This window comes from Prunus mume, linkage group LG6 (assembly GCF_029339155.1).
Source record: "Prunus mume cultivar Tortuosa linkage group LG6, ASM2933915v1, whole genome shotgun sequence".
Lineage (NCBI taxonomy): Eukaryota > Viridiplantae > Streptophyta > Magnoliopsida > Rosales > Rosaceae > Prunus > Prunus mume.
The window spans coordinates 17694801-17709544 of NC_142703.1; the positions used below are offsets into that span (position 1 = coordinate 17694801).

At 35.8% G+C, this 14744-nt stretch overlaps 3 protein-coding genes across 3 annotated transcripts; all 3 read right to left on the reverse strand.

The window, feature by feature from the left end:
* Positions 1-1500: 1500 nt before the first annotated feature.
* On the reverse strand, positions 1501-4957 carry LOC103335740 (cyclic nucleotide-gated ion channel 1-like). The gene is made up of 6 exons (XM_089054534.1): positions 4082-4957; positions 3541-3973; positions 3230-3433; positions 2718-3004; positions 2365-2479; positions 1501-1949 (listed from the first exon to the last, which is right to left on the reverse strand). Exons 2-6 carry the CDS (start codon positions 3784-3786, stop codon positions 1854-1856), a joined length of 948 nt encoding a protein of 315 aa, XP_088910660.1. The 5' UTR covers positions 3787-3973; positions 4082-4957; the 3' UTR covers positions 1501-1853.
* Positions 4958-5661: 704 nt separating this feature from the next.
* On the reverse strand, positions 5662-12958 carry LOC148916291 (ethylene-responsive transcription factor ABR1-like). Its single transcript, XM_089055098.1, has 2 exons — positions 12848-12958; positions 5662-6273 (listed from the first exon to the last, which is right to left on the reverse strand). Exons 1-2 carry the CDS (start codon positions 12956-12958, stop codon positions 5662-5664), a joined length of 723 nt encoding a protein of 240 aa, XP_088911224.1.
* Positions 12959-13353: 395 nt separating this feature from the next.
* Positions 13354-14300, reverse strand: LOC148916292 (putative cyclic nucleotide-gated ion channel 13). Its single transcript, XM_089054544.1, has one exon. It carries the CDS (start codon positions 14292-14294, stop codon positions 13761-13763), a length of 534 nt encoding a protein of 177 aa, XP_088910670.1. The 5' UTR covers positions 14295-14300; the 3' UTR covers positions 13354-13760.
* Between the last annotated feature and the right edge of the window lie 444 nt (positions 14301-14744).

Below are 14744 nucleotides of genomic sequence, written 5' to 3' on the forward strand. Positions count from 1 at the left end.
GCTTGGGTCCTGGGCTTGGGTTGTTGGGTCAAGTGATGATCTTGCCATGTTAGCAAGCACAGTATTGGACGATGGTGTTTTACTGGTTTTTAATTTTTTTAACTTTTAATTATTAATTATTAATTAGAAGAGGATACTCACCTAAAAATACGGTTTTGTCCCTCGATTTAACGGAACAATTCACAGACTTTGATGGAAGGACGATTTTGATACAATATAAAAAATTTAAGGACGTTTGAATTGAAAATTTTAGTTGATGGACCAAAATGATAATATAGCGATAGTTGAGGGACCATTTAAGTCATTAACCCCAAATTATATATTGCCCAATGATGACTAGGGGTAGGCACAGTCCGAATTGGATCGATTTTACCTTAAAATCATTGCGAACTAATTACAATATGACAATTTGGTTTGGTTCAGTTTGGATAAAAGTTATAAAGAAAACCGAACCAAACCAAACCAATTTAAGACAATTTGGTTCAGTTTGGTTTGGCCGGTTTGGGCCTAAGCCTAATTGTCTTTCTTTTTGCATTTTTACAACATTGTTAACCCAATTATAACCAACAAATTCACAACTTGCTTCATACACAAATCATTTTCTAGAGTACGAAACCATCATAAAGCTCAAAATGTCATAAAACTTTATATTTCACTGACGAATATAGCTCAGTTCAAATATTCATTTGTAGTTATTAACTAATTAGAGTATTACACATGTAAAATAAAATATAAATAAATAAATACACATAAATGGTCCGGTTTGGTTTAAGCCGGTTTACAAAAGCTCAAAACCAAACCAAACTAAACCATATACAGTCCGATTCGATTTTTAAACCATTTAACTTTTTCTTAATCAAAACCAAACCAGACTAGTAATTATAGTTTGGTTCGGCTGGTTTCATTAGTTCGACCGGATTGATGCCCATCCCTAATCATGACCATTGATTAGAATAAAACTATATGTAAATGGCATCCAATAACATAATGTACAGTAAAAAGGTTACAATTTATCTCTACATTTGAGGTCATGAGTTCACACTCTCTAATTTCCGTACAAAATAATAATAATAATAATAATATTGATTAAAATATATAACTCATAAAAAAATACATCAGTTAAGTAATACAAATTTGCATATGTCATTGCATGCAATCAAGTTCAAACTCCCTCTATGTACATTAGTGTAGTTTAAGGAAAAATGACTCAATACATATAAGTAGGGGGTGGGAACGGTATAGTATGGTACAGTATTGAGCCCATACCGCTACCGATACCGGAAATTTAAATCAGTATGGTACGGTATGAGATTATCATTTGCCAAAATTAGTACCGTACCGTACCGTGCCAAATTGATATCGGTACCATCTCGGTACCAAAATGACAACTAAAAAATAAACCAATTCAATATTCAACATATTCATTCATCAAAATAAGTGATGCCTAAGTTACAAATTCAAGGATTCAACATATTCAATATCCAAATCCTAATCAACATATTCAATATCCAAATCAACCAAATCCAAATCAATATTTATCCATCAACAGATTGATCAAATCCAAATGGTTAAAACTCATGCTTTATGGCTTACAAACCAAAATAGTTAAAATTATGCCTTATGACTTACAAAAATACAAACACAACAAGAGAATGAAAAAAATAAATTATATTTTAGTACTATTCAGTACGGTACGGTATGGCCATGAGTGCAAACGCTTTTGTGAGGGACTTGACAAATCTTGTGGAGATGGATAAGGCCGAAAACGGGGAGAATGCTGATGCGGATCGAAGCTCGTCTCCACAGAAATCACCTTTGGCAAGACACTCGGTGGTTCCAGCATCATTGTTTTTTCAGATACCCAGAGTTGTACCTCTAGATCTTTCATTTTCAGCTGCCGTATAATTCTCATCTTGGGATGATGCTCCAGTTACCAACTCCATACACATCTGTTACATGACAATCATGAGATCTTTTAACCTTAATTTCCATGTCAACACCATCTAGCTTTGCCAATGACCATTTTGTCAAACGACATCTAGTCTCTATATAATTTTTTGATTTTATTTTTTATAAAAAATATCACCATCTAGCTTTATTAAGCCAAAATAATTGTTTGATGAACTCCAAGATTGAGATCCTTACAACAAAACTCCAAGAGCTCGTTTGGGAGAAATTCTGCCCTCCTAGAATCACTTTAGGGGAGAAGCATATCTTATGTTATTCTCCATAAAATCACTTAAAACCACTTAAAGTGATTATATGGAGAAGTGATTTTTTGCTTATCCAGAACCACTCCCATACGAACCGAACCCTAAGCTAATTAAGATACATTATGTTTAATTTAGAAGTTCTAGCACCAACCTTCAAATTTGTAAGGAGGTATAGTAGAAACAGGAGCAAGCCACTTAGAGAAATAAAAATGGCAAAGATATTTTCCCATGTACAGTTACTCGTCTCGAGGTTTTGCCCAAGAGAACTGCAGAATCAAAACAGAAGAAATATATTCAATGTACTGCAAGTAATGAATTCAATGTGCTGCAAGTAATAAAATATTCTAGGACCTCTCATCTATGTTAATGACATTACAAGTTAAAAACACCATTTATACATATGCGTGTGTGATGTTAGGCAACGTAAAAGAGTAACGTTAGGATCTAGACAGTTGTAAATTTGTTCCTGCTAAAAAATACAGTAATGCAAAATTATGTTCAAACCTTAAATTTCGCAAGCCCCACCAGAAACAATGAAGGAATTTTTTCGGTAAATTTGTTGACGCCAACACACCAGACCGAACAGCCTCATCAAACATACCAAAATTGAAGGGTGTTGCATTGGTATTGCGTGGATTTATAGAGCATAAGTCGTCCAGAAATGTGATGTTTCTGATTGTACGACCATTGCAGTAGAAGGTAGTAGGTTCACATCCATTGTTGTTTCGACAAGCATTTTGCCAGCAAGCCGTCTCATTGGATAGCAAAAAGTACCAGAAAGCTCCAAATTCCTAAGAACATCAACAAGTTAATAAGTTAGCAAACAAACTTTTGAGAAAAGTTTCTACAAAGTATATATCATTCATAGGAAATTAAATGATGTTTATTTTGTTTATAAATTGGTGACAAGGTTGATTAATTTGAGAACTTGGTTTCCAGCCAAGAAATCCAACCAAAACTTGAAACTAAACGGAGCATCACTTGAGATAAATTAATACATGAAGATTGAAACTTACATGACTAGCAAGGATGAACAAAAAGACACTGAATGCGCCTTTAAATATGATCCATATTTCAGTCTCTCTAGTAAGAGTCTCGTTGAGTTTTGTACACAATAAGTAGATGCGAAGAACTCGTGGTACACATTGCAACAGAGCAAGAAAAGCCAAAAACATCGTCGTATTCAAAGAACTAGAGTCCATGAAGATAAGGATCACTGCCTGGACACAGTACAATGGATTAAGCCAACAGTTAATTTAGCTTATATTCACATATCCGAATTTCAAATAGTTTTAAAAGAGAGATTGGTAAACCAATTTTCTCATACCTGTGGAATGGGAAGAACTGCTAAAATGTCAATTAAGATGTGTGATGAGATCCTCCAAATCCTCTTAGCCATTGGCAAAACTATGGTATGGAGATATGATCTCCCCATGACCCTAAATGTCTGATCTTTAAGTTCGTCATAAATTTGAATAACAATATTCACTACATAAAATAGATCCGTTGTTGATCGTAGTGAAATAACCGCTCCCTTCAAACTGTTGTCCAACCCGATGCAATTCGTATCCATGTTGACGACATGAATATAAAAGAACAAAGGATCTATTAAGACCCCCAATACACATGATGCCAAAAACGCACTCTTCCACTGTGTAAGAAATGACCGAACTTGATTAAAAATGCTCCCTACTATTTTTGGCCATTCTCTACTTGATCTATGACCTTCATTTACAGTGGCAGATTCCTCAACTGCCGAACTGAAAACACATCATAAACAACATATCAAAATCAAGTACTACCAATATATTAAATTTTATATGATATAAGGTTCTTTATGGATCCATGCGTTCGTTGGTTTTTCTTACCTTGGTAGTGACAATTCTCTTAGTGCAGTAAGTTCTACGATGCTGAAAAAGATATAACAATCAAATGTTGATGCACAAAATTGGATCAAAAAGAGAGAAAAATAAACGATATAGTCCACTCATATTATAACACGTGTATACGCATATTGGATCAACAAGATTAAGGCAGTAATTAGTACAAAGTAAGGAACTAGTATCTGCCTTGTCTAGTGTGAGAGAGCCTTTACATAGGCAAGAGAAATTGGGTCTCTATTATGAGCCTTTTTTTTTATCCAGCCAAAAAAGAAAGAAGAAACTTCAAGAGAGTCATTGAATAAGAAGACAATCAGATCATATATAATAGCCACATCAACTGATAAAATAAATTAAAAGAATCAATTAACAATTAAAAAATTAAAAATTAAAAATAAATTTTTGAAAACTCTCTCTCCTCTCTGTGCAACTAACGACACAGGGTGGGTGGGGTGGGGAGAGAGAAAAACAGAGGGTGAGAGAGAGGGAGGGAGCGGGTCGGGGAAGGGTGTGTGTTTTACAGATCTGGGTATTGTTCTAAATTTCAAAGGGTGTGTGTTTTTTCAGATCAGACACTGAAGCTGATGATTGGGGTTGTGAAGATGAAGTAGTACTCTAATGTCCTCAGAGGGTGAATTCATTGGTGGTTGGATTGGAGAAAAAATCGTTGAACTAGTCTTGGATTTGGGAAAAAAATTGTTGAATTTGGGGAGGAAAATAAGAGGTTGGGTGTGCTGAGAATTTTGGGGATGGGGTGGTGTGCGCAGTGAGGGAGAAAGCGCAAGGTAGGGGTGACTTGGTTCGCTGGGGGTGGTGTGGTGGGAATGGTGGTTTGGGTTGCTTGGGTTTGCTTCGCCAGGATGGTGGTTGGTCAACATGGCACAAATCCAGTGGGTCAAAGTCATGCCACGTCATCAATACTGTCATATCATGGGTTAACGGAGAATATGATGGAAGATATTAATGGAAGTATGAAACTGATAGTAAAAGTAAACGTTGAGGATAAAAATGAAAAGAAAAAAACTTTATGTAGTAAAGTCAGAATTTCGAAAAATTTGCGGGTGGTAAAGTAAAATTTACCTAATATAATATTGGCTTCTGAAATAGGATCAGATTGAAATACAATAGCATGGGATCAGATTGTTTCAATACAATTTTATTTCTTTAAATTGAAAAAAAGATGAGAAATTGAGAAATAATATAATTAGAAGAGTAGAAGAAACTAACTTCACAGCTGTTTCTTGGGATATCTCCATAATTGCTGAAGCATTAATAGCCCCTCCTGCAGTATAGAGAATCGAAAACTTAATTAATTATCAAATCTTCTGAGAACAAACTACACCTAAATCCTAAGTGCTGCCTTGTTTCTATCTCTTTGCTTTATCATTATATATTCTCTTTGCTGTTTGTGTTTCGCTTTACAGTACTAGGATGACATAAACAACTAGAACAAAACTACGTTGAGAATACAGGGGTATATTTATATAATATATTAAAAATAAAAACCTAGTGACAAGAAAATGCTCTAATTAATAAAATAAAGGGAAAAAAAATTGTTCATGAAAGTATTAACCGGAAGAGGATGGGTTGTTGCCGGACTGTGACCAAGATGGTGCTGGGAAATCAGAAGAACCACCAGGATTAATCTGATTTCGCGGCGGGCGGAAGAAACCAAGTTGCTGATTCTGATCAGAGAAGAACAGAGGAGCTCTGAAGCAAATTTGCTGTAGCAAATTTGTAGGCTGTTGTTGTTGTTGCTGCTGCTGTGCATGAAAGTCAGTGGAGCTCTGAAGCAACTGAGAGTAGTCAAAGTAGTCTCTGAGAAAGTCAGAGGAGCCCTGAAAGGGTTGGGGCTGGTAAAGTTGTTGTGGTGGTGGCTGCAATGGCTGAGCAGATAAAATTGGAGCTAAATTGGTTGGCGCAGAATCTGAATTGAAGTTTTGGAGATTTGGTGGCTGTGATTGGGGATGTACAAGCCTGACATTTTCCGGGAAGTTGAGTTTGGCTCTGTTTCCTCTGAATCTTAAAGCAGCTTCATGTTTGTAGGCTCGAGCGGCGGCCTCCGCTGTGTCGAATGTGCCGAGCCGGACTCTTGCAGCCTTGTGTGGATCTCGTATCTCAGCTGCCCATTTGCCCCAAGGCCTTTGTCTCACTCCCCTGTATCTCCTCCTCCTCTCTCTCTGGATCACGTATATAATAAAGTTTTGAATCTTAAAGCAGCTTCATCGTAGGCTCGAGCGGCGGCCTCCGCTGTGTCGAATGTGCCTAGCCAGACTCTTGCAGCCTTGTGTGTGGATCACGTATCTCAGCTGCCCATTTGCCCCATGACCTTTGTCTCACTCCCCTGTATCTCCTCCTCCTCTCTCTGGATCACGTATATAATAAAGTTTTGAATCTTAAAGCAGCTTCATCGTAGGCTCGAGCGGCGGCCTCCGCTGTGTCGAATGTGCCTAGCCAGACTCTTGCAGCCTTGTGTGTGGATCACGTATCTCAGCTGCCCATTTGCCCCATGACCTTTGTCTCACTCCCCTTTATCTCCTCTTCCTCTCTCTGGATCCCGTATATAATAAAGTTTTGTATATGTGTGATTTGTCTATATATATATATGTGTGTGTGATTTGTCTATATATATGTGTGATTTGTATATATGCGTGATTTGTCTCTACTGTGTGCATGGCTTGAGGAGCGAACACTTTATTATATATATATATATATATATATATATATATATGTCTGAAGCAATCATTTTGCAAAATATTAAACTGATGATCAGGTATTCAGAAGCATATATCCGCCCAAATTTTACACAGACTAGAATCTAGATTAAAATTATATATATATATTTTTTAATTGTATAATTAATTAAGTTTTCGATTCTCTATATTGCAGGAGGGGCTATTAATGGCTTCAGCAGTTATGGAGATATCCCAAGAGACAGCTGTGAAGTTAGTTTCTTCTACTCTTCTAATTATATTATTTCTCAATTTCTCATCTTTTTTTCAATTTAAAGAAATAAAATTGTATTGAAACACTCTGATCCCATGTTATTGTTATTTCAAGAGTTTTTCTATTTAAACTCCACATTTTCTTTGTTCACTCCAATAATTAAATCATTAAGATTTTAAGTTTTATTATTGTGTAAAAAGACAAAAAATGTCATCAAGCTTAGTACTTAACCCTAGTACATCTATACACACACCCCATACACTTAGAATAAGCATCTATGAGAGCATTGCCAGCAATTACATCCAAACAGTACCCATATTTGGTGACCAGGCCATGGATTTACTTGCTCAATTCCAAAGTAAATAAATCAGCTGAAACACCAAGAAGGTTGACAAATGTCAAGAGACTCGGGTGGAGCAATTTAAGCCTCATCTCATTGAAAAGATCCAGCGCTTAAGACATCTTAATTATCTTGTCTTCAGTAACCTTCAATCATTGCATTGTAAGAGACCACATTATAATGCCCGCCTTTTGGTTTGGAGGTTTTGGGTTGGAAGACATGGGCCTTGCTGTGAGTGAAGAACAGGGCACGCAAAGGTGGAGAAGTTGAGGGCCTGTGTCTTTGTAATGGTCTTCTTGCAATGTGTTAGGTGTAGTGCAAAGTTTCTCTCATACCAAGGGAGAGGATGCTCTATTGAAATTGTGTGTGTCTTCTTTCTTTTATAACACTGGTACATGACAGAGGGATGGCTGATTGTAGTTTGCACCCAAGTTATACTTTGATCTATATTATTCGTTGACAACATTGTGATTATTGGTTAGCATGGTTTTGAACTCAACCAAAAAAAAAATTATTTTTTTACTTTTTGTCTATTTTTTTACAAGCAATATTGAGGAAGGGGAAATTCGAATATAGGACCTTGAGGGATAACTGCTTCTAACCATTTGAGCTATGGTGAAGGGCAAGATAGCGGGGTGTGGGGTGTGAGGTGTGAGGTTGATGAGTTCTTTATTTTTTTAATTTTTTATGCTAGGTGTGTATTTATGGGTAGTTTGGGTAGATAGTGAGGTTTTGTTCAAAATTGTGAAAATTTGAATTAGAAGTTGGGGTGAACTTAGAATATGGGGTGAATAAAGAGAAATGCGGGGTTTAAATAGAAAAACTCTATTTCAATCTGATCCTATTTCAGAAGCCAATATTATATTAGGTAAATTTTACTTTACCACCTGTAAATTTTTCAAAATTCTGACTTTACTACATAAAGTTTTTTCTTCTCATTTTCATTCTCAACGTTTACTTTTACTATCACTTTCATACTTCCATTAATATTTTGGGACATTTTGGAAAAGGCCAAAAGAGAGAGAAATATTTGTAAAAGAAGCTAAAATAGACAAAAATGCCCTTATTTCTTTTTGGATTTCCTAAGGAATCTTTTACATTTGCAAAGTGTTCTCCTTCATATCTTAGGAATTTTGGAAATTTTTTTAGGCTTTTTATCACAAAACATCCCTGACGTTTGCAAAACTATCAGATTGCATCCTTAAAGTTTTTTTGTATCACTCATGGTCTCTAACGTTAATATAAGTGCTCTTAAAAAGTCTCTCTGTCAAAAAACCTGTTAAATCCAGGGATATAATCGTCAAATCAATCCAAAATTATAAAATATATATATATATATTTTTTTATTTCCTTCCCTCCTCTCTTTCTTTCTTCTTCTTTTCTCTCTTTCTTTTCTTCTTCTTCTTTCTTTTCGCCAGATTCCTTCTCTCTTCTCTCTCTCTCTCTGTTTCTCTCCTTTTTACGTATAAAACTAAAATAAAATAATTTCACTGCAATTCACAGTCGCTTCTCGTTTCCCTCCCCTTCCCTCTATTCTTCTTCTTCCTCAGACTCTTGTTCAGTTTCGTTTTCTTCATTTGATTGGTTCTTGCTCTTCATTTTCATTTTCTCCAGTTCTTCTTGTGTATCCAGTTACCCAGCCCTCCCCTTTCTTCGGCTCTTCTTCTTCTTTTTCAGTTCGTCTTCTTTGGAAGTTGATGCTTGAGGTGTTAAATATCAGCATTTGGTCATTTTGAAGAGGTAAGCACATTGTATCTTGTGTCCTTTCTATGTTGTTTCAATTTCTTGCTTTGAGTACATTTTTCTAACATTTGCTTTTGAGTGTATAAATTTGAGAAACTGTTATAAATACAGATGAGATGCTGCTGAAATTTTGACAGATGTTTTCACTGAATGAACAAAAATTTTTGCCAAGCTTTTGCCCGAAACATTGTGATCCAGGCGGGCCCTGGTTCGATCTCTCGTTTCCTTATGAATGCTAATCTTAATCGTTGTGTTTGGTTTGAAGAAACACAAAGCTATTGATTTCTATTTCTGATTTCTATTTCAAATTGTGTAATTGTGCAGAATCTCCACACAATATGCAAAGAAGAATAATATGGAAAACTTGCAATTTTACAAGATTTCATTGTTGACTTGATCAAAAGGCGTGTTTTGAAACGAAGAGAACCCTTAACTTAGTTGGTGATGCAGATTATCCTTTGCATGCGGATGTACCAAGACCTCCAAGAAAAATGTCAGAGAGGAAGCCTTACCCTACACCCATGAAGGTTTTGATTCAAAGAGCGAAGGAGGAGAAAGAACCCCGAAAGACCCAGCCTTGTAGGGTGCTTGAAGAACCTCCTGATAATGGATTGTTGGTCCCTGAATTAGTTGAGGTGGCTCATCAAGTTTACCGAGCTCGACAATCGGTCATGTTTGGCTTGTCAAAGCTTCTTCAAGTTGTTCCTGTCCAACGGTGCAGGTAGCCAGAAGAAAAAGAAAAGAAAGAGAGAAAGAAGAAGAAGAAGAAAGAAAGAAATAGAGAAGGGAAGGAAATTTTTTAAAAAAAAATTGATAATTTTAGATTGATTTGATGATTATATCTTTGAATTTAACAGTTTTTTTTTTAATAGAGTGATTATTTAAGAGCACATATATTAACGTTAGAGACCATGAGTGATACAAAAAAAACTTTAAGAATGCAATTTGATAGTTTCGCAAACGTTAGGGACGTTTTGTGATAAAAAGCTATTTTTTTATAATTTTTTTAAGGTCATGAGTTCATACTCTCTAATTTCCGTATAAAAAAATAATATTAATATTGATTGAAATATATAACTCAAGCCATGCACACAGTAGAGACTTCTAGGAAACTTCTATGGATCTTTTGAACAGAACACTTCCGCCATCCACATAAGTATCCGCATCCAATAACCAATAGACAGGTGGCAACCTATTTTGCCTCAAATTAAAATATTAAATGCATTTTTAGTAAACAACCTGCTCCTCCTTTGGCATCTCCGGAGTCAAACTTCCCTTGCACTGGGATGCCAGGGTCAACCTATCCCCATCCAATAACCAATAGACAGCTGGCAACCTATTTTGCCTCAAATTAAAATATTAAATGCATTTTTAGTAAACAATCTGCTCCTCCTTTGGTATCTCCGGCGTCACTGTCTCTCTCCCCCATTCCTCTCTCCAGTCACTTCTCCTCCATCACCACCTATTGATTTCCCTCATTGTTTTAATATTTTTAATATTTTTTATTGAGTCATTCATTGGTGAATTTTGGAAATTTTGGAAGAGAGAGATTGGGTTGGCTTCGGTTTCGTCGAGGAACAATGAAGGTGCAGTTTTGGGGGAAAAGCTTTCATCTGCGTGAGTCTCTCTCCTTCATATCTGAGGAATTTCTCTGAGGTCTGAGCCATCCTTATCACAAACTATTAATTATCCCCTTCAATCTTTAGTTTGAATCTACTAGGGTAAAAAGAAAGAAAACTGCATCAAGCCTGTCCCTTTCTTTCTCCACAACATCCCTCACCTTGATAGCATGCTCCTCAAAAAAAATGAAGACCCAATGAAAATGTCGGCGTCCTCTAGGTCTTGACAGAACACTACAAGTTTATGCATCACAAAGCTCTTCAACTAGTAACCCACAACTTCAAAAGAAGTGCATATGCTGTCCAAAGACTTAGAGCGATGATTGATAACTCAATAAATTAAATAAATAAGAGACAAATCCATACATGTGGTGTGGTTGATGAAGGAGAAGTGATTGAAAAGAGAGAGATGAATGAAAAAGAGAGAGATGAATGAAGGAGAGAGAGTAACAACGGAGATATGTCGAAGCAATACTAGTCAGCTTTTTAAAATTTCTTTTCAATACTATTCTTTACATTATTTTATCACATCGTGTGTGACTTTATCAAGACGTTGCCATCACATTTTTTATTATTAAATTGTCGTATATGAAAATTGTACTTGTAAACGTCAACTTTATTTTTTCTTAAATTATTGTGTTGCGTCTGATTTTTTTAATTTTTGAAGAAATAATTGCTTGAAATCAAACTCTATATAATGGCATCCAAAACTCGGTAATTTGAGAGTTGAGTGCTGAACCCGGTGATTGTTCCAAAAGACTAGGAAAGAGCAACAATGAACCGCCATTAGCTCCCAAGCCATGTAATTGGACTTGTTCTTGTTCCTCCACTCAGTCTCTCCTATTTTCGCTTACCCAATTGAACACGAGGCTATTCCATTTTCTTTTTGTCAAGTCGCCACCTAACTATCTCTGATCCTTTTCAGAAATATCACTGAAACTTCCCTTTCTGAAAAGTGCTTTTTTCTGCTCGCTTTGCCGTGCTGCTCATTTCTGAACTTTGATGCACATCTATATATATAGTGGCAAAGGGATTTCATGTGTATGGGGCCTCTTACAAATTATAAAGAATCAAAAGTTCGAACTCACAATACATACGAAAAATAGTATATATATCACATATGTCAAGAATTATATTGCTTATTGGTTGCAATCATAATTGTCCTTGACAAAGAGATAGATAAATACATTTTAAGCAAGAAAAATTGTAAGAAATAGACAAAGAGCAGCGATTTAGCAAATATCTTTAAAGCTTGTTTCCCCATTAAACCCAATAGAAAGAAAAAAATCAAAATTTCACAAACTAAAAAAAACCTTAGGTCCCTTCATGCATTCATATCATATTATCATACATGAAAAAATGTTTTATGTAAAAATATTGACTAAGTATGAAAAATGGTTTTTCAAAATAATCATTTTCTCAAGATAATTTTTGACGGCTTTTATTCCTTACACATCAAATAAGAAAACTTGATTTTATGAGATTTTAATATAAAGTATATATTGACTTAATGAGCCATCATTTTTAGCCTAAATCGTATTTTGCACTAAAACTGATTTTTCATATTTTGATTTTGTGGGAATTTGATTTTCTAGTATTTTTATTTGAATCCAAATAGGGGGTACTTCCTTATTTACATTGTAAACTTAAGTAAATGGAGTAATATAAAAATAAATTAAAGTAAAAGGACAAAAACATTTACATAAATGCAGAAAATGGAAATAAGGTAATCTGTACACCTGGAGTGCACCAACACCAACTGAGCAAATGGGCAATTTGAAGCACCTTATTGTGCCTTAATAGATCCGCCACAACACATGTGGGTATATATCAAAACGTAAAGTATTTGAAATAATATACATATAGTAATACATAATAGTATATTACTTTTAAAATATATAAAAACTTGAGTGGGGCAGGACCACACTGCTCTGTGGCTCACACACACGTGTGTGTGTGTGTGTTTTATTCTGTAAGGAGTTTGTATTAAATTAACTAGTATAGTAAAAAGGTGAAAGAAAGGTGATGATGGAGAGTTATTTGCAAGAGTTCGGGGAAGTGAAGGCAAAGCATTCGTCTGAAGAAACGTTACAGAAATAGAGGAACCTTTGCAGCGTTGTCAAGAACCCAAAACGAAGGTTTCGCTTCACTGCCAACATTACCAAGCGTTGCAAGGCTGCCGCTATGCGCCGTACCAATCAGGTTTTTGTTTCTCATCTCTGCTGTGCCATTCTTCTTCTCCTTCCTCTTCTTCTTATTAGAAGCGCCGTACCAATCAAGTGGTCACGAACCTTTGTCCCTATATCTGGGGAGGTTACTCTGTTCGATTCTCCCTCCTCAAATTTATCTGGTATCATTCTCTGTTTTTTTTTTAAAATAAACTTTTGATAGTTTCATTTTATTGTCACACAACACAGCAAACTATTATCACAAATTATACATTGCCCAGTCACGATGATTGATCAGAATAAAACTATATGTAAATGGCATCCAGTAACATAATATACAGTAAAAAGGTTACAATTTATATCTACGTTTAAGGTCATGAGTTCACTCTCTAATTTTCGTATAAAAAAATAATATTAATATTGATTGAAATATATAACTCATAAAAAAAAAAATATCGATGAAGTAATACAAATTTGCATATGTCATTACACTCGAGTTCAAACCCCCTCTATATATATTAGTGTAGTTTAAAGAAAAATGACTCCATACAAATAAGGAATTTTCTACCATCCTTCAAATGGACTGGATGAGTCATAATAGTCATCATCTGGAGATGAGAGGGTTGTTAACCATGGCGAAAAGGAATCTAGGTTTTGGTTTGAGAGAGAGAGAGAGAGAGAGAGAGAGAGAGGTAAGAGCTCTGTATATTTCTGTTATATCAAAATCTGTTACAATCTCACTCAGCTCAAGCCGAGCCTAAGCTCATCTTTATATAACTAACAGACTTTCTTCTCTTCTAAGTATCCTAACTAACATTCACGTGTTATGTCACGTGACCATGCCAGCTCATTCAGCACACCTCAGCAATAATACTGTTAACAAGGGTTTGGGTAGCCCTCCTCGCTGGAGCTGAGAGGGTTCGGTTCATAGCCCTCCTTGTATCGTGGAGGCGCCAGTTGGTTTGTATAAGATTTGCAGAGAGATGTACCAGCATCCGAGCATCCATGCTAAAATGCCTCCAGAATTTAGACGCTATAATCTTCAAGTCATTGGCCATGAGTGCAAATGCTTCAACTTTTGTGAGGGACTTGACAAATCTTGTGGAGATGGGTAAGTCTGAAAGCGGGGAGAATGTTGATGCCCAGGTTGGAAGTTCTTCTCCACAGAAATCACCTTTGGCAAGACGCTTGGCGGTGGTTGAAGAACCTCCACTACTTCTAGCACCATTGTTAGTTGCGTAGGTCAACAAAATGCCTTGAGTGATGATGAGCATTTTAACAAGTGGTTCACCCTCTCCAATTATACAGTTGTCTTCTGTATAGCTCACTGGCTTGAGATTGTCAAAGATTTCTTTCAACACTTGATCGTCCATAACTCGAAGCATTGGAACCTAATTTTAAATGTTAATTTAAAAACTTAGACGGTACGACATGTTAAACGAAGAAAAACTAAACTACGAATTATAAAATTAATAAGAAAGGAGACAACTATTTTGGAATTCCAGTACTCCCTTTACTAATTAAAATGACGAAAAATTGAACGCTTTGAAGATGAGGGGAACTTACTTTCTTCATTGTAGGCCAGCAGAGATGTCGCTTAATAAATCTCAACGATGCCAACGATGCCAGTTCTGTCAGCCCGATTCTTTGTCTTCATATCATCTGTTACCTTTCTCAGACCTAGGGGACAAGAAAACCAAATCACATCCCTCAAACATTAACTTAAAAATTTTAATTAAAAGAAAAGAAATTACCTGTAGTCACAGGCTTGCCGGAATTAATCTCTTGGAAAACAGCTGCCATCCCTTCTTTAGGGCATGATGATGAAGCCTGAG